The 19,855-nt window shown below is 39.1% G+C and overlaps 2 protein-coding genes across 4 annotated transcripts in view; one reads left to right on the top strand and one right to left on the bottom strand.

Moving 5' to 3' along the window:
- The window catches only part of LOC113156103, a 32,266-nt gene extending 30,804 nt beyond the window's left edge, over positions 1-1,462 (bottom strand). Inside the window, exon 1 of one of the 2 annotated variants that reach the window (XM_026350995.1) lies at positions 969-1,462. Coding sequence is in view for 1 of the 2 variants with exons in the window: in XM_026350994.1 (XP_026206779.1) it covers positions 55-80 (26 nt within the window). In the remaining variant the exon portion in view is untranslated. Of the gene's footprint in view, positions 1-54; positions 795-968 lie in introns of those variants that run through there. The other variant, XM_026350994.1, reaches the window with a different exon arrangement.
- jmjd1cb (jumonji domain containing 1Cb) overlaps positions 1-19,855 on the top strand; it is a 103,546-nt gene that overhangs the window by 21,583 nt on the left and 62,108 nt on the right. The gene's annotated exons all lie outside the window — the stretch shown is intronic.

The raw sequence follows: 19,855 nt of genomic DNA, 5'->3' as shown, positions 1-19,855 counted from the left end.
AAATTACTAACAGTCCATAAATCGAATTGGCATTTGAGGGATGAGTTCACTCACGTTTTGGTTGTATGTCGTTGCTTCATTTGTGATTTTATCCGAGTGTTTAAAGAAATGCCGTGCCTTGTTTCCTGTGTGATTTTATCCGAGTGTTTCCATTTAACTAGATAGCGCCGACGTGGCTAAGCTAACGTGCTAACCTTAATGCTAATCGTGAAGCGGAGCTTTACAAACTTGTCTAAAGTTAATATTACTAACAGTCCATGAATCGAATTGGCATTTGAGGGATGAGTTCACTCACATGTATTGCTTGTTTGTCGTTCCTTCATTTGTGATTTTATCCTAATGTTTAAAGAAATGCCGTGCGCTCTCATGATGCGTTCAGGAAAATGGGAAAAATAACACTCAAAGTGGCTATGCATTTTTAAACTCATCTGGTCACTGAACACTCCGTCCTTCATGAAAAGCTCGCGGACTGTGGCTGTGTTTATTCACTTCAGATTTATATTGATCTCATGCATGTAATTCTATGCATTTTCAACATTTAGTAGGATTGTAGTGATGTTTAAATGTGCTTCCTGAATGACGTGGGTTTCATGAACGCAACAAATTGAACTATGACCGGAATGAGATTCTTAACATTTAAAGTAAACTTTGTTTGCAAATATGCGACCTGTGCCGATCTATAGCTGACATTAAGGGCAACTGAGTTAAAACTGACACCAGAAGATGCCAAGTAATGGCTAATATTGAAAGCTACTGAACGGTTGCTAACATTAGCAGCTAGCGCATTAGCAGCTAGCGTGATGCTGCTAACATTAGCAGCTAGCGTGCTGTTGCTAATATTTACCACTATCCACCTACATCATAACATTTTGAAAAGTTACATTTTGTTGCATTACAGTTGCTAGCGGGGTACAGAGGCACAAACAATGTGAAAATAGTAAAGTCAAACTAAAAGAAAATAAACTTACCTGTTATTAAGTAATTCTCATCCTGGTACGATTAAAACCAACTCTAGTTCGGAAAAATACGGAAATAGGCGTATTTCTCACAGTGGTGACGCCGACAGTGAAGTAGCCTATCAGATCCCCTCTTCGTCAGTAGGCTGTACTGTGATTGGTTAAAATGATACACACTTCCGAAAGTGTGTATCTGTTGCTATACCAGGCTCCCGGCTCTAGTAGTCACTAGAGAGCAGAAATTTCACACACACTTCACACACACATTTCCAATCTTTGTCACCTTGTGGGCCAAGTAAGAAAAACGCATTAGGCACATCAGGGGATCCTCCTGAGCTATATTAAATAGCTAATCGGTGTGGGGCCCCGTTTTTTGGGCCCCTAAAGTGCTTTGGGCCCCAAGCGGTTGGTGGGCTCCCAGTCGCTAAGCCCCACAAAGTAGTAAATGCAAGTACACACACACACACACACACACACACACACACACACACACACACACACACACACACACAGTCGTACAGAAGGGAGAGTACACAAGTCTAGCCTTAATATGCTGCTTTTGCTTAAAGTATTTGTGTTTCTCCATGTGACCACGATGGGCTCTCTTAATCTCATTCTGTCACTGTCACAGAGTTATAGTGCAGTTAGAGCTGCATTAAAACCAATGGTGCATGGTGTGTTGCCTTACTGTAGTATTTCACAGGTCTAAGATAGCTTTAGCATGATGGAGAGACAGAGAGACAGTTTAGGTGTCTGCAGAAGTCTGTGTTTCAGAAAGAAGAAACACTACTAGGCTTAATCAGCGTAGATGAGTAGGAGAAACATTCGCAGAAAAAAGCTTCATAATAAATTATCTTTATTTAAAAGACAAAAACATACAGCTTATACAGCTGCAAAAACAGACTTACTACTACTGTGCTGCTATTCTAGGAACCGTTACTACTGCTAGGGGTTGAGGGCTTTCAAAACACAGATGAACTGTCCTTGAATGCATGTTACTATCTTAGCATGAAGACTGTGCACAAAGGCAAGCTATAGGTCTTCGTATAACTTGAAATGTCAGTGTGTTTCCAGAAGTTTGCAATGCAGTTATGAATTTTATTGTATATAAATATACAACTATATATTTTATAGTGTATTGTATGCTTTTCATCAACATAAAACCTACTTCTTTATCAGCTATTGCAGTTTAGGTTGCGCAATTATTTGATATTGTCATTAATTAACTTACAGTGTAAGAGTATTCTGATGATCCATTTTAGAAGAATGATTTCTGTGTGTGTAAAACAAACTTGCATGCCTCCCTTGAATCTAGTTAAACATTGCTTTACTATTGTAATAAATAGATATTTTTTAAACTTTGTAACAACCACATCGATTATTATAGTTTTTGTCAGTCTCTATTTTTAGACAAAATAACATTGAGGTTAACACTACACTTTATATTGTTGTGTTGTTTGTCTGGCTCGTGGGGATTGACCTCAAATAACTCTGTAACTTGCTGCAGACAGTAAGCAGCAAGACCTTTGTTATGCGCATCCTGTACAGATGGATTTAGTGCTGGAGAAAGCCACACACATGTTTGCACAAACACTTGTATGGGGTTCTCCCCATAACAAAATGCATATAATTGTTGGTAAGTTCAGGTTGTGTGTTTTTCTGCTTTTGAAGATTCTAGTTGGTTACCACGTGACAAAGTTTTAAGACCATTAGTCAGAGACAGTTACTTGATGGCCTGAAATGTCAACAGTTGCTATCAGATTATTCTATAAGCAGGAGCTGATGTAAATATAAATTCTGTGAGGATGGACTCAAAATCAGCCTGTAAGTCTATAAAAGTTGGCTGGAGACCACATGTAAACAGGAAATGCATATTTGTGAACTGTATAGTTTCCAGTCAAACTGACGTTAGACATTGATACATTTCCATGCTATTATTTAACTCCATGTCTATCTCTCCATGTCTAACTCATGGAGTTAAAATTAATAGCATGGAAATTTATCATGCTGTCTAACTCAGGGATTGGCAACCTGTCTCTTCAACGACAAGTTTTTCCCGTCCCTGCCTTAACTGATCAGACAGGTACTAAGAATCCAGGTAATTGGTCATCTATCCATCCTTCCATCTATTGAAGGTAATGTGATGTAACACTGCTCCCCAAAGGGGAAATTCAGGTGGCACAATAGTAGATGAAATCTACATTAAAAAATTAAATCAAAAACCTTTTCAAAACAGAATAACTCCAGAGTCTGCTAAAAAACAACAAAAAAAACAGAATAGAAGAATAATTGTAGTAATAAAAACAATGAGACTTAATTGGGGAAGTGACAGTATATAAAAAGGTTTGTTACTCAGAGGAACAACACCATATTGACAGGTGACTTAAGCCCTGCAATTAGGCAAATCAGTCTGCAATTATCTGAGTCACTTAAGTCATATGTATAGGGCACATGGGTCAGAGAGATGAACCGAGCTGTCAACCGATGACGACCAAATAGCGATGACTTGGATAAGGTATTAGGAAGACTGCTGGACAGACCTAGTAAACCCAAATGTGTAGCAAGGTTGAACTGTAAACATAGTTGAGCCCCTGATTCTGGCAAAACATTGGATGTCTCAAGATGGGAAAAGCAGGCGTTTCCCAGAGCTGTGTTCAGTGGGGGAGGAGAACTGCCTCTGCCTAGGGGATGGAAGGAGCACTTTCAGGAACTCCTGTACCTGATCAACACATCCTCTGTGGAGGACTCACAGTTTTAACCTCAGCCATATCCATGGTTGTATGTCCAATGCAATAGTAGTAGCATTGTCTGGGTCTTTCAGTGATATGTTTGTCATCACACAAAATTCTTTGTTAAATCAGTAGGATCACTGAAGGGTGCTGTATATAAAGGTTTCATAAATTCTAGTAAAATCTGTTGATATAAAATTATGAATAAGTAAACAATAATAATAATAACATATAAATTTAAGGCAAACCATAGTCTTCCTGTAAAAACGACTGCATGGTGTTCAGCAGGTTGTTGCTTATATAATGAATACTTTGTTCGTATGTCTGTGTGTGGACATGAGAATGTGTTCGTGTAAGTGAATAATATGCAGGAGTGTGTGTGTGTGCTCCATTTTGCAAGAGGCAGGCTGTGTGTGTGTGTGTGTGTGTGTGTGTGTGTGTGTGTGTGTGTGTGTGTGTGTGTGTGTGTGTGTGTGTGTGTGTGTGTGTGTGTGTGTGTGTGTGTGTGTGTGTGTGTGCATACGCGCACGCTTGTGTGTGTATTTTCGAGCCAGGAAACATGCAATTTGAAACGGTGGGATGGTGGAATTTCTAGCCCACATGCTGTAGCAGGAGACAAAGACACGTGAGCCTGTTGACCTCAAACCATCTCTGGAGGAGGAGGGGGGAGACAGAGAACCGCACAGTGGTGAAATACAGACGCAGCCAGGAGAAATAAGCATGTATTAAACAGAGGAAGAGAGAGCAAATAAACAGGGGGAAGACATCATTTTTAAAGGACAGCGAGCAGGAGAGACAGAAATGAAAGAAGCCAACGGATGTGGATATAGGAGAGACGAGGGGATGGAACCCAGAGACATAATGTGTCCTGCAATAGAATTCTCAAACACTGCCTGGGATTTGGTTTCCTAGCGCAAGGCATGGACGGTGCCAGGGTTGGAGGTTCTTTTCCAGCACGGGACAATGATACAATGTCAAGCAGTCAGATCACTCTAAAGAGAGATGCAGAGAGAGAAGTAGAGGCTGACTGTGCCTGGTTTCAATTAACATGCTGAATGATCCTGCTGTGTTTGTCTCACAGAGACATGTGAGGTGTGTGTGTGTGTGTGTGTTTGTGTATACAGACAGTTCAAGTATTATTTTGTGCAATTGAGCTGTTATTATTATTATTATTATTATTATTATTAATATTATTTTTGTCTTTTCTTGTTAGCACCAGCAGCCATCTTTAATTTTTTTATGTACCAAATGAAGTTGCATTCTGGGTGAGGAGAGGGCAGTCTAATTATGTAAAGGTTTGTTAGTCAGTGTGAGTCATTCTTGTTAGTTTTCAGTAAAATGAAATGTAGATGAGAGCAGAAACACTCCTATTACAGATACAGCCAGATTTGGTTTATTCTAGTTCATCATTGTCAGCACATCAAAAAATGTACTGACAGCACTGACAATCATGTTCTGAGATTCAAAAGGCTCCTCCTGTAAATATGTCTGAGGATCCCACTGAAACCCAAGTTACTCCTGGTTGGTCAGGCCAGCACCTAGCATATTATCCCCATTGGTGTGTGAGTGTGAATCGGAAGTAACATTGTGAAATGCTTTGAGTACTAATAACATAAAATAACATAACAAGCACACAGAATATGTGTTATGCTCCACTGCTGGATTAGTGTCAAACACACACAGAGACTTTGTTGTTTGCATCAAATAGTTTTGAGTTGAGTCACAACTCCTCTGTTCCTACTGCTCTCACTATGTGAATTGTATTTTTTTTTTTTTTTGCAGTCATCAGTACAGCTGTCTGTTTAATCAATGTCCACATTACAACAGATGCTGTGACTGTAGAGATTTAACCACATTTACATACAACAGCAACTTTTATTGTAACAGTTTGACACAGTTCATTACAATAAAATCTAACTTTTTTTGTTCCTTGTTCAAATGTGGATTTTACTTTCCATGGTTTTGGCTTCACTGACCCAGCAGTAAACAGGCCTTGTAATAGCAAGACCATTCATATATTTTTAGGTGCCAGAATAGCACTGTGAGGTTTGAGTCTTATGTGCCGTGTAATTAAGCTGGAGCTAAATTTAAACCAAACTGTGATTAGATTTAACAAGCCAACAAACAAAGACAGCACTGCAGCTCACATTTCATACATACAGCATGTACTGTGTGTCACACATGTTTGTGTCTGTGTTTATTGTTGCTGCAGTTGAACTTTCAGTGACTGGGAGAAACATGCTGACTAACTGCAAAATGAAGAGGTCACACTAAAGCTTCATAACCTATATTTTGTTACTTTGACTTGTTTTTGCACAATGACACACACTCACTCACACAGGTTTCATTTGTGAGCACAATTATTAAAATAATGCGTTACCTAGCCTTTTACCCTAATCTCAGCTCTTACCACTCCGCCTAACCTTAGGTTTAACCCAAACCCAATTCTAACATGACCTCTTCACCAACACCTAACCCTTCAATAGCCACTACAGTTTGTCTACTCAAACACAAATACACAGTGGCCTTGCCAGCGGCATTGACAGGAGTACATAATAATGCAGAATTGTTAAAAGCTGTTTTCCACAATGTCAATGATTGGTCCTGGCATGAACCTAGAAAAATTCAGCTCAGTATGGAGCTGTCAATCTGTCTGCAGCAGTCTCTCTGCTGTTCTTACTCACTCACTGTCACAGACATGGTTTGTGATAAACATTACAGTGCAATTGAGAATGTGAGTGGAAAATATCCATACAGGAAAGATGGGGTTGTTTCATGTACCATGTATGAAATGAACATCTAGGCCAGTTGGAGGGATGGATTTAGTCATCCATGAACTGCAGGGTTTGATCCCTGGTTCCTCCTGGCCGTATTTCGAAATGTCCTTGGACTATAACGCTGAATAATTAGTGCTGTGAATGGCAGATGTCCAAAAAACAACAATTTTCCCATGAGATTATTCTCAAAATAAGAAAAAGAAAATCAAATGTTTTCCCAGTAACAGATCATAACCTGATCTGGAGATAAACAGACAGACCTACAGCAGTAATTCACCAGGAGGGATGAAATGCCAGTTAAAGTTTATTTTTAGCCTATTAAGTTAATTAATTACTAGCTTTTTGCATAATTTCTGCGCCAATCTCACAGTGTTCCTCAGGAAATTAAGTTTACATCCAAAATTCCTTCACTTGGGTTAGTATAACTCTGCTTTGGATTCTGTTGGAATAGCAATGATCTGATTGGCTCTCTCGCAGTTCTAGATAGAAACAAAGTCAATCGGATGATGACTTTGCAGTGTATTGTAGCCGGGCTCTTTTTGATTCTGTTGGGGTCCACTGGAGGTGCTGGGTGGCAAGGCCAGCTCTAATACATGATAAATCGTAGCTGAAAATTTACAGGTGAGAATGATTCAAATATATTTTAGACAGAATCAAGCCAAAAGTGAGGAAGCTTTATTCTCCCTTTCTGTTCTCAGGATTTGGTTTCTTTGGAACATCAGTGTTTCCAGCTGTCATTACGAAATTCACTGTAGAGCTAAACGTGTTGGTTGAGTGTATTTACACAACTTCCATTAGCTTTGTTCTGTTTGTGTGTCTTTGATACTGACAGACTCTTCACTATTTTGTTTACATCCCCAGTGTTTACTCTCCAACCCACAGTGGAGGGGGGGGGGGGGCACTGATTTCAAACTACAGATACAGAACAACTGCTTAATCTGTCCCCTGTGGGGGTGTGCGCGCGCATGTGTGCACATATACACATGTAGTCTTAATGACTGGTTAAACCACTGTACTATTTAGATCTGTTATTGAACAGATGGTAGCTAGCAAGCTGCATCAGCTTTTGTGTGTGTGTGTCTGTGAGTGTGTGTTCCTCAGTATGGCTCTATGTTTGTATTATTGCTCTCAAAATTGCTGCAGAAATAAAAGGTTTGTCTGTGTAGCAAGAAACCAGACCACTTGAGGATTAGCAGTTCAGATTTTCTGAAATAATTTAGCCAACGAAAATACTAAGCAAGTACTGATTGCAGTTCTAACATCTGTGATATCATTGCTTTTATCAGTCGCATATCATTGTAAATGAAATTCCTTTGAGTGTTTGTCCTAGCTGTATTAAACATGCAAGTTCTGGAAGTTAAACAATGTTTGCACAGAGCTACGTGATGTAACGGTCTGCACTTGTTACAGCACGTCGGTACCAAACAGTAGTTATTCTACAAAGATGCTGTGCTTGTTCATATTGATTGAATATAACTAATTATTAAAATATTTAATTCTGCTGCATTATGAATAAAACTGAAAACTTACATCGTCCAAAACACCCCCAGGAGCAACTACTACTGAACCCCAAAGGGATCAATGATAGTATTTATTATTATTATTAGTTTCTGTTCTGTTTCTATTCTGTTCTGTTGGCAAAAGTAGCCTACATAGATCCACATTTTAAAATGCCATTATTGCAGATGCTCCAAACTGTGTGCCTTCCGTAATTTTCAACCTTGAAGTAGAAGTAGAATTAGTAGAATATTAAAGAATTTTAATATTATAAAATATGAAGATTCATGGATTCATATTGTCCATTTTTATCTTGAAACAAATAACTATATGTAAATGTACACATTTAGGCGTAAAGTGCAGCTATGGCAGTTTTTTTCCTAAAGTTTGACCTATGTAACTGAATCTTACCTAAATCCAAACATGATTTCAAAGTTTTTCTTCAATCTAGGCAAAAAAGTCTCAGGCACTGATGGCTCCCATCGGGTTTGTTTTAGGTATCCACTCTCTGATCTGCTCAGTTAACTGAAATAGGAATTTGTTTCCTATCAACATGGGTGGGTTTTCTGAAATGCCCCATCTGGGGCAATTTCTTTGGTATATGAAGAGTAACTCGTTTCTGCACCACAGTGTACCTTGTGCCATGAAAGTCTCTGTAAGTTGAAAATCTGAGTCAGAACTTGAATGTGTAATATTTTCATAAGATGTTTTCTGCAACCCTGTAACATTAGCATCACTAGACCTGGATTTATATTTATTGTAAGGATTTTTTGCCTTCTTTTACACTGAGAGATTTCATTGTAGAGTGAGTGCCTTCGTAAAATGCCTGCACAAACATGCTCATGAGCTCATGAAGTGCCAAATTCATCCACCATTTCAAAAGGGAAAGAAAAAGATATCTGAAATGCTACCGAGGAAAATTGATTGTGAGAGATGCTGTTAAAAAGATTTTTGTTGTATATGTGACAAATAGGCAGAGATATGCTTTGTATGAAGAAGTTGCACAGATCAGGTCAGTTTTCCCCCCAGTACTTTTTTCCTAGCAGACAAACTATTGTACACTCAGTATATTACTATATTTACTAACATTGGATTAATAGCATAAAATGACAGCTATAGCCTTTTATGCATTTACAGTAAGTAAGGTTTGTTTGTGCCTTCTTGCAACATCTGTTACAGGTGTTTCCATCATCTTACAGATAAGATGTGCACGTTATTCTACAGAAGTTGGTAAAACCACTCTCTCAAAACTCACTCAGCTTTGGAGAGACTATGGTAACTTGTTACATGCGTATTCCATTGTGTTGCCGGTTATTTAGAATCAGCTCAGTTTTGTTTAATTGTTAGAAAGGTGCAACATATTTATTGTGATCTAATGTTTGCCAGAGGTTCTATAGTTTTCTCTAGATAGATTTTAGTAATTTGTCACTCGGAGCATTGAATGTGTGAAATACTGTATACAGGTACAATGCCGGTGTAATAATTAGGCTGCTATGCAGTCATTTCCCCAAGGGGATCAATAAAGTATTTCATTATCATGAATACATAGCATAACAGGATTAACTTGTAACCACAAACATTCAAACCTTTTAGCTGCATTTTCCAATTGTGCATGTTGCATGGGTCTCACGCAGCAGATGCATTCCTGTTTTAATTGGTACAACAGTCTATAATTGTTAAACTCTGTTCTGAGATCTTTCTTCTTTCGCCAAAGATGTTTGCTCAGTAATGGTTTTCTGACAGGGACATCACTGTGTGTATCTGTAGGTGGGTGGTGGGCTTCTCTGTGTCATATTAGCCACCATCAACTGCACACAGTGCAAGAACTACAAGTTGCAGCTGTTATGTATTTTTATGAACATTATTGAACTGGGAAAATTCCAGTGATTGCAGACAGGGAAAGTGGCCGTTTTCTCCTGTCATAAGTGGATGCTTCCATTTGTAGGAGAAGATATGGTGAGGCTGGGTGAGACCTAGTTCCACAGGGACTTGGATTTCTGCTTTTATTTATGGTGTGAATGCCTTGTTTCATGTGTTCATGCAGTGGTCAGACAGAACCTGTTTACTTACAAGACTGGAAATGATGAGGCTCACTGTGTGGATCATTGCGTCTTCTCAATGGGGTCAGTGGGTTCATAACTTTGCCTATAAAGTAACAAAAGTGGTTTCACAATTTCTTCAGTGAATCCCACTTCTGAACTGCCAAAGGTTACATCAGTCAAATGTCCTGAACAGAGACTGGTGAACTGCCAATGAAACTAGTCAAATATTATAAAGGAAATGCAGAATCAGTTAGTAAGGCAACTATGAAATTCATATGTTTATGTGACTACTCTATTGTACAATGTCTATCTCTTAAACATTTCTGCTGTCCATAAAATAAATTGTTTTTGTTTGTCTGTGTCCCAGCAGTCCTGGATGATTGTTTTTTTTGCTTCTATCAGTGCTTGTACCTGCTTTTCTCTGACTAGATTCAAACAGCTTGGTGCCTGAAGGTCTGTGAACTGCTCCTGGTGGGAGACACCCACTCACAGACAGTGATTATATACAGTGGCAGAAACAAATTAGTGAACCTTTTGGAATTGTATGGTTTTCTGCATTTATTTGTCATAAAATGTGATCTGATCTTCATCTTCATCAAGAGTATTAACAGATATAATGTGTCTAAAATAATACCATAAAAGAAATTCTGATCTTTCACATCTGTAATGAGAATAATCATAAAAAACCTCTTGAGCATGTGAACCCTTGGAATAATTGCCTCCAAAAAGGTAATTGGAGTCTGGTATTGGCATACCTGGTGTAGACTAGAGCTACTTTAGCTAACAAAAAACAATCAAACTCCGCACAGGAAGAATACGCTAATGTAAGCCTTGCCTGGCCAAAAGGAGCTTTCAGAGGATCTACGATCAATAATTAGTTGATTTACATAAGCCTGAAAAGGGTTACAAAGTGATGTCAGAGACTAGAGAAATTCACCAGTTAAACAATCTACAAATTGAGACACTTTGGAACTGGCTAAAATTCATGTTCATTGGTCCACAGTAGGTAAAACAATGAACAAGCAGGGTGTCTATGGCAGAACACCGTAAAGGAAGTTGCTTCTTACTAAAGAGAACATTGCTGGTTGCCTGAGGTTTGCCAAAGAGCACTGTGATACTCCACAGCAGTATTGGCAAAATATTTTGTGGGCTGACAAAACTAAGATTGAACTAATTGGAAAGAAAAACACTACATCTTTCATAAAAAGGGCACTGCATATCATCATGAAAACATGATCTTGTACATCAGCTGAAACTCTGCAGAAGCTGAGTGATTCCACAGGACAATGACCCAAAACACCAGAGCAAGTCCACAACAGAATGGCTTCAGAAAAACAAAATCCACATTTTGGAGTGGCCAAGTCGGAGCCCAGACCTCAACCCAATAGAGATGCTATGGAACATCATGAAGAGAACCATATACATAAGACGACAGAATATGACAGTGGTAAAGCAGTTAAGCAGGAAGAATGGGCTAAAATTCCTCTGACCAGTTATTAATTCCAAGGGTTGACATACTTTTTCCACTAGCACAATGAGGTTTATATGGTTGTTCTCAATAAAGACATAAAAGATCAGACTTTTTTTGTGTTATTATTTTAGGCACATTATATTTGTTAATAGCCTTGACTTAGATGAAGATCATATCACATGTTATGACAAATAATGCAGAAAACCATGAAATTCCAAAAGGTTCACATACTATTTCTTGCCACTATATGTACACTATATGCCTTTACTAACTGGTGTGACCCCCTTCTGTTGAATTTCAACTAAACATTTCTGGTAACTGTTTATCAGCCTTGTACATCAGCTTAGAGAGATTTAAGCCCATTGTGCAATGTTCTCATGATGATGGACTCATATACGTTGATTTTTAGCCTGTCCTGCCTGGTGAGCCTCAACAGTTCTTCCTCTAAGGTCTTCAGAAATCTATTTTCAATGAGCCAGGACACACTGTACAAATCTGTGTTGTGAAGATCAGACTTACAGTGAAGATAGTGAAGACCCAGATTTCCATTCTGTATGTAAGACGGGACCTTCCAGAGTCACAGCTGACTGCCATCATATTGATGGTAAACACCTGACTTTAATTTTCCCTTTAAATGAACCTTAAAATCCTGAACACAGATGCTCTTTGAAGCTCAGATGGCAACAACAGTTTTAAACTTCTATGGAGTAAATTCAGTCTTGCTGTTAATAGTACAAGAACATCAGGATGATATGTGATGATGCACCGATCGATCAACTGGAGATTCTTCTTGGCAGGTTTTAAACCTCATTGGCCATAACTGGTGACTGGCCAATTGGTCTTAGATGACGGATTCTGTTATTTCTGTTACCTGTTGCACCTGTTTCTGAAAACATGCAAATTCTGCACTTCATTTTCACTTGATGTCTTGTCCAGTTACCTGGAACAGTTGGAACATTTTGGGATTTGTTTAAATGAAAGTGTGGCAAAGATAGAAAAAGTTAGTTATTTAGTGGTTGATTTTTCTAATTACATTTAAATTCTTCATTATAGAAATGTTAGAAAAATATGTATGTTGTCAATTATACTACTTAGAAAGGAAATCAGAATTGACCAAAATCAGTATCGGCAGGTCAGATTATTAAAAATATCTGACTTTTGGAATTGGCTAATTTCCAGTGGTGCATCTCTAGTTATGATACGTCCTCCAGCCTTACATATCTTCATGTCACTGCTTAAATGTTTATGGCATTCACATTGATGTTATCATAAACTACTACTAAACTCAACAGTACCCTGATTGAAGTACCTGTTGTAAAAAAGCCTCTGCTCATTAAAGTGCAGTGTGTGTGTGTGTCTGACAGCTGTAATAACACCCTAGTGTATCTATACAATGAGAGGAGGAGGGAGTGGATGAATGAGGGTATTAACAGACAATTCAATTTTCCCAAGTGTGTCTCGTGCCATGCAACAGGAGACAGTCTGTGTGTGGGAGGGGTGTATATGTAACCAGTTTATTCATGGTGATTAACACTACTAGAATAACAGCACCTGGAAACAAGTAGTTCTACTCTTTTGACTGTAGGCAGCAACAGTGAAGTCAGACAGGTAACACTGGAATCCTTTCACATCCTGATTACCTGAAGTTGCAGCTGGATGAGCGAGTGATCACTTCAGACAGGTCTCTCAGAGAGACAGACAACTCTATCTATCTATCTCTTTTGTTATTCTGTTGTCATTAAAACTACCATTGTTGCCTTTATGAGGGCCAGATGATTGTAATTAGAAAAGTTGCTCAGCTTCCTCTCGCATTGTAATAATTAGTTTTACGTACCTGTCACTGTAGAGGTTCTCTGCCTTACTGCTGGAAAAAGCAGAGGGAAGGAAAAAAAAAAACTCAAGAACCCCATGTCTTGAAGAATCTTGCAGACTGTGCAGAAATCTAAGTGCAGCATTGGCAGGTTTTGCCTCAGGAATGTTACTGCACCATCATACTTCAGTACAATCATTCTACTATAAAATACTGTTTCTGTCTTGCTCTGTCTGTTTCCGTTTTCCTCATGCTAACTCTGGAAATAACAAACTGTTCATTGTTCAAAACTCTTTAGCAGAGATGACGTAAAGCTCATGGCCCCACTAGCATGTGCTTTTCTTTGGTGTTGTGTTGTGAAGCTGTCAATATGGAAATGCATCATGCTGTGCTGGTGGAGGTGTCAAGTGTGTATGTGTAGTAAAGGAGGAAACTACGGTCACCAACAAGCTCCTCCTCCACTCACTGCCCCATTCCTCCCTCCCCACACCCCTCCCCCCTTGTACCAGGCTGTTCCTCTGTAATAGCCTGACATGTCAGAGACCATTTGTCTTCCGCAACATTCACGCGCCACACAGTTGTTTCATAGCTCTCCAAACCCAGTGCAGACTTACTTTCGCATGCTCGCTCAGAGGTCTCCATTGTTCACTACATCAACCCCAGAGCTTGTCCTGTGTCTCTGTGTGTGTCTCTGTGTGTGTCTCTGTGTGTGTGTGTCTCTGTGTGTATGAAATTTTATTGCCCAGGAGCCTCTCCTCTGTCATGCAGGCTCTGTCTTGCTCCCTTAGAAACACACATGCATCTGCTCTCTCTCTCTCTCTCTCTCTTTCTCTCTCTCTCTTTCTCCCCCCAACCCCCACCCCCCCCAAAGACACACACATAGTTGATTCTTAGTAAAGTCACATGGTTCTGTAGTAGACCCAGCCCTGCTCTGTTTCCCATATTGGCCTGACACCACAGGGTGTTCACGTGAGGGTAGTAACACTAGCCGTGTGTGTGTGTGTGTGTGTGTGTGTGTGTGACTGTGTGTGTGTGTGTGTGTCTATCTTGGATGTGTGTGATAATGTTGAAGTTTATATCTATTTTTGTAGAATTTATATCGGTTTGTAATCGTCCCTGCTGTCAGTCAGAGTTTATTATTGCTATGAAAGCACGATTGATAAATGACAGCCTTGACTGATCCATCTTTTTTCCCTGTCCTGTTTTATTTGAAGGATTTACAGTAAATCATCGACCACATGCAACGATTCATGTTAGGATGCTTTGAGTGGTCGTAACCCCCATGTTGAGAACTACTGGCCTACAATCCTCACTCTTCCATAGCTGGGTAGCAGACTGCTGAGCTACATGAAGCCTGGTATTGTGTCTGAGAAGTATACAACACAACATATGCTGGATAATAGTGACCAGACAGACAACTTGTTTTGTAGTGTACAGGGTGCACAACAACCAGCAGGATAACAAAGACTAGTGCATTAAAAAGTACCTTCCACAATGTGCTGAGCAACAGAAGCACAGAGCTCTCATCCACATGGGGAAGCCAAAGAGCAGTGATGATGTTTCTTTGAGGCAAAATTGTGTAGTAGAAATGTTTGTGAAACTACAGCATGGCAACAACACCCCTGCCTATTTTATAAAGTGGCAAGAATATATGAACATACATATTTGTCTTTATTGAAAACTACCATAAAGACTTCATAATATTGGAAAAAGTATGTAAACCCTTGGAATTAATAACTGGTTGTGCCCCCCCTGGCAGCAATAAACTCAACCAGATGCTTCCTGTAGCTGTGGATCGGACCTGCACATCGTTCAGGAGGAATTTTAGCCCATTCTTCCTGGCAGAACTGCTTTAATCCTCTCATATTCTTTGGACGTCTCATGTGTATTCCTAAAGTTGTTCCATAGCATTTCTATTGGGCTCTGACCACTCCAAAAGGAGGATTTTGTTTTTCTGGAGCCATTTTGTTGTGGACTTGTTCTGGTGTTTTGGGTCATTGTCCTGTAGCATCACCCAGCTTCTACAGAGTTTCAGCTGACGTACAGACATTCTCACATTATCCTGAAGAATCTTTTGATACACTTGGGAATTCATCTTTTCCCCAATCACTCTAACCTAGCCAGGCCCTGATGCAGCAAAGCAGGCCCAAATCATGATGTTTCCTTCACCATACATTATGACTGGGATGATGTTTTCATGATGATATGCAGTGACCTTTTTTGACAGATAGTAGTAGTAGTAGTGTTGTGTGTTCTTTCTAAATAGTGCAGTCTTAGTTTCATCAGTCCACAAAAACATTTAGCCAATATAGATGTGGAGTGTCAGTGTGTTCTTTTGCAAACTTCAGGCATGCAGGATGCCATAGACACCCTGCTTGTTCAGTGTTTTACCTACTGTAGACTCATGAACCCAAATGTTAGCCAGTTTCAATGATGCCTTCAAGTCTTTGGCTATATCTCGGGGTTGTTTCTTTCCTCATTGATGAGTTTTTCTTTTGCTCTTGGGGTCATTTTGAGTTGCTACCCACTTCTTGGTAGAGTTGCCACATTCCCAAAGTGTCTCCATTTCTAGATTGTTGGCCTAATTTTAGACTGGTGAGTTTCTATATTCTTTGACATCACTTTGTAACCTTTACAGCTTTATGTAAATCAACAATTCTTGATCGTAGATCCTCTGAAAGCTCCTTTTGGCCAGGCATGGCTCACATAAGCATATTCTTCTTGTGCAGAGCAAACTCAACAATTTTGTCATCTGAAGTAGCTGTAGTCCACACTTACAAAATAGGTCTTATTAAGTATGCAGTAAGCACCTGATTGCAGTTAGCTTTTTTTGAGGTTAGCATTTCAAGGGTTTACATACTTTTTCCAATAGCACTATGAGGTTTTTATGGTTGTTCTCTATAAAGACGTGAAAGATCAGATTTTATTATTTTAGGCATATTATATTTGTTCATACTCTTGATGTAGTTGATGATCAGATCACAATTTATGACAAATTAATGCAGAAAATCATGAAATTCACAAATACTTTTTCTTGCCACTGAATCTGCTCAGGAGATTACCACAGGGAAAAAAAGACAGAAACAACTGAGTAGCCAGCAGAAACACCCATTATCCACTAATCTCCTCTGACGAATGGATGACTGCTTCTATACTGTAGACAAGCTTAGGCGTGGATCAAGTCTGTCCCTGGCATCTCCTTCTAATGATACAAGTGATAAAACACAGCAAGCTGTGGTCTGTGTCTTGGCTGAGCCAAGAATGTATGACCCTGTGATCACCTAGTTTCATAGTGACCATTTTATCAGACAGAAACATTGTGCAGTGTGGACGCAGCATTATCAGATGTACAAAGACCGCTCGTGCTGACACATGTTTAATACAGTATTTTACTGTGTTTCTACAGTGATACCCTGTCACAACTGTGTAAGCTATTATTATTATTATTATTATTATTATTATTATTATTATTATTATATTATATAATTTAACTACATGTAGTTTACTATTACACCACTCTGACATCATAGTCCCACTGTGTAGTGGATTCCAGCTGATAACAGGTGGAGTTTACCCTGTACACTGTAAAGATTATGTAATGCATGCAATTCAGTAGAACATAAAATATAACAAAAGGCGCCTATTCTATATTACTATCACACTCGTATACTCGCATTATGCAGTATGACTTGAATAGTGTCAGATTGTTCCTATGAAGGACTATACAGGTATTCTACACACATTCTAATAACGGATGCAATATAACATGTTGGAAAGGGTGCGTATACAGTTTCATAAAAGATTTGACTACAGTTGTCTCGGCTTTGAAGGTTGTGTACAAAGTCATCAGTTGTCTATCCTCTGCAGGACGGATAGAAAAATAACACAAATGCGTGCACAGTGTGCAGGCTGAAGAAGGCAAGAGGTATTTTCCCATCCTGCCACTGCAGCAGCTGCCCTAGATTCCACCGACTGATTGTCTTGATGCAACTCTGCTATTATTAGAGCTCTACTATGAGAAGAGATGGAGTGAGAGAGGAGAAAGGAAGGGAAAATGCAGAGGAAGAAAAAGTGACAAGAAAAGCACGCCGTGTTTTTCTTCCAGTTTGTGTCCTCACCTTCTGTTGAATATTCAACACTTTGTCTCATGTGGTTTCCATGCAGTATTCTATACTTGATAATCCTTCATTTACAATACAGTATGTAGAGTGAGAAAGACACTCCCTTACAACAGTCTGATACTACATGGCTGATTTGGAGCCACTTCCTAATTTTGAGTTTGTTCTTCATTTTTCAACAGCTAAAGAAAGTGCTTCTGGGCAAGGAAAACTGGTTCCTACTCTATGATGGTCTAGAACCAAGAACAGCTTGTGTTAGAGGGTTGGGCCTGAGATTGTTACCAGTGAGATCAGTTAAAATGTTGTAAAGATTAAAATCAGTGTATCATTTATCAGATTTGTTTAACTGCAGTATAATTGATACCAGTGTAGTTGATGCTACTTACATGTATATTTGTTAATACTTTTGACTTGGATAAAGATTAGATCACAAAGGCTAACATCAACATTTTACATTTGGTGTAAATATTAATCAAAACATGTGAGGTAAGTACATTCCTTATCTGACATAGTTACTGTTAATAGAAGGTGCTATGAGCAGCTGGACCCATGTCAGTCTTTGGATGCTAGTGTAGGTTTCTAAAGACAGGAGCAACACTTGAAATCTTGCAGGCTGCCGTTGTTCTTGGCATTAGTATTGCTGAGAAAGGGCAGATGTTTGCACATGTATACAGTAACATAATGACATGGGAAAGCAAAATGGTTGACGCAACTCTGAGCACCTAGTTCGTGTCAGCAAAAATGGCTCGCAGTCAGTTCAGTCAGCAGGCTCATATACACACGTGGCCAAAAATGCTGGTACCCTTCCGTTAAAGAAAGGGAAAACCCACAAATGTAACTGACATAACTTGAAAATGACAAAAGTAATAAGTAAAAATTAACTAATTAAAAATTAACTCATGAAAATCAGACATAGCTTTTGAGTTGTGGTTCAACAGAAGTTAAACAAAAAACGAATGAAATAGTTAAATTTATTCCAGTGACCTTTGGGTTTTTCTCTTTAACGGAGGAGTACCAACAATTTTGTCCACGTGTAGGAAACAATGGATGTAGGCTGCTTTTCACAGCACCTTTACTCTTTGTTGCTTTCTAGCCTTTAAAGGATGTTTACCTTATTGAAAACAAATCCCATGCTAACATGTATTCTTCTTTTAAGTGTTGAGTGTATATCAAAGTCTTATATAACCTATTACTCTATGCTGAAGAGAGCCACTGTAGTCGAGTAAGTTTATTGCCTCAAACATACCCAGTCATACTACTATACTGCTGTCGCAAATACTGCTGCACCAAATGTGGATTAACTGCTGTTGAAAATAGTCCCTAACAATTGCACAATTTTCTTCCTTGTTTGATAAAACAAGCTAATGAAAACAAGAGATCATAAGCTGAGGCTAAGCTACCTTAAATATGCTAAGGTTATTGATCTGTAGTGGCTATAAACAACACACAGAGTGCTATTGCAATACATAAAGATTCAACAGATTTAGTCTGAAATCAGTTGCTCAGAGGAAAGTGTTTGACTTAGTACTGCCTTTACAACGCCAAGCTATTTTTGGATGAACCTTTTCCTTCCCTCCCTTCCTCTCACTTCTCCCTCCCTCCTCTCTCCTGGGCCCACACATCCTTCGTATGGAGCAGATGAAGGAGGAATAAAGTAGGCTGGGGGAACCTGGGTCACATCACTCTGCTCAAGGCTGTTTACTTTGCGCCTCTCTCCTGCTCGCGCTCATTCGTTTTCTCTTTTTTTCTTCGTGTCTGCTAGCTTTTTTCTCCTTCCTCGCTTTTCCTTACTTTCTCCTCATTTATCTCAAATCTATGTGCTGCGGTTCACATCTCACGCTCTCCCATTCTAGCCATCTCGTGTCTGCCCTGGTTCCTGCGTGGGCTTAACACAGAGAAAGATGACCTTGTAGAAGAGGGAATGTCTGTTCATGCTGTCATTCAGCATTACTTCAGCTCAGCTGGTTTCTTATTCTATCTCTCTCCTGCACATTACTTACATCCAAATGAACCTCCACAACAGAACCTCTCTTGTGCCCTCGTTGGGTTCTATCTGTCTGCTTATGTTGTGTTGTGTCTTTAACCTGGTTAGACCTTTTTAAGCTTGTCTTTTTTGTAGTCTTGTTAAACCACATCGAGAACATCTTATTAGTTTCTTGCCTCAACTTACTTGACCTACAGAATTATTTCTAGCATAGTACAAGTACAGTTTCTAAATGTACAGGCAGTTCAGAACATACAGTAGTGGACAAAATTGTTGATACCCTTCCGTGTAGAAAAGAAAAACCCACAAAGGTCACTGAAATAACTTAAACGGACAAAAGTAATGATAAATAAAAATGTACTGAAAATTAACTCATGAAAATCAGACTTTCCTTTTGAGTTGTGGTTCAACAGAAGTTTTATTTAAAAAACAAACTAATGAAACTGGCCTGGACAAAAATGATGGAACCTT

Source organism: Anabas testudineus, chromosome 19 (genome assembly GCF_900324465.2).
Source record: "Anabas testudineus chromosome 19, fAnaTes1.2, whole genome shotgun sequence".
In the NCBI taxonomy this organism is placed as follows: Eukaryota; Metazoa; Chordata; class Actinopteri; order Anabantiformes; family Anabantidae; genus Anabas; species Anabas testudineus.
The sequence above is the reverse complement of the archived record's forward strand: the minus strand, read 5'-3'. Positions and strand labels throughout refer to the sequence as shown.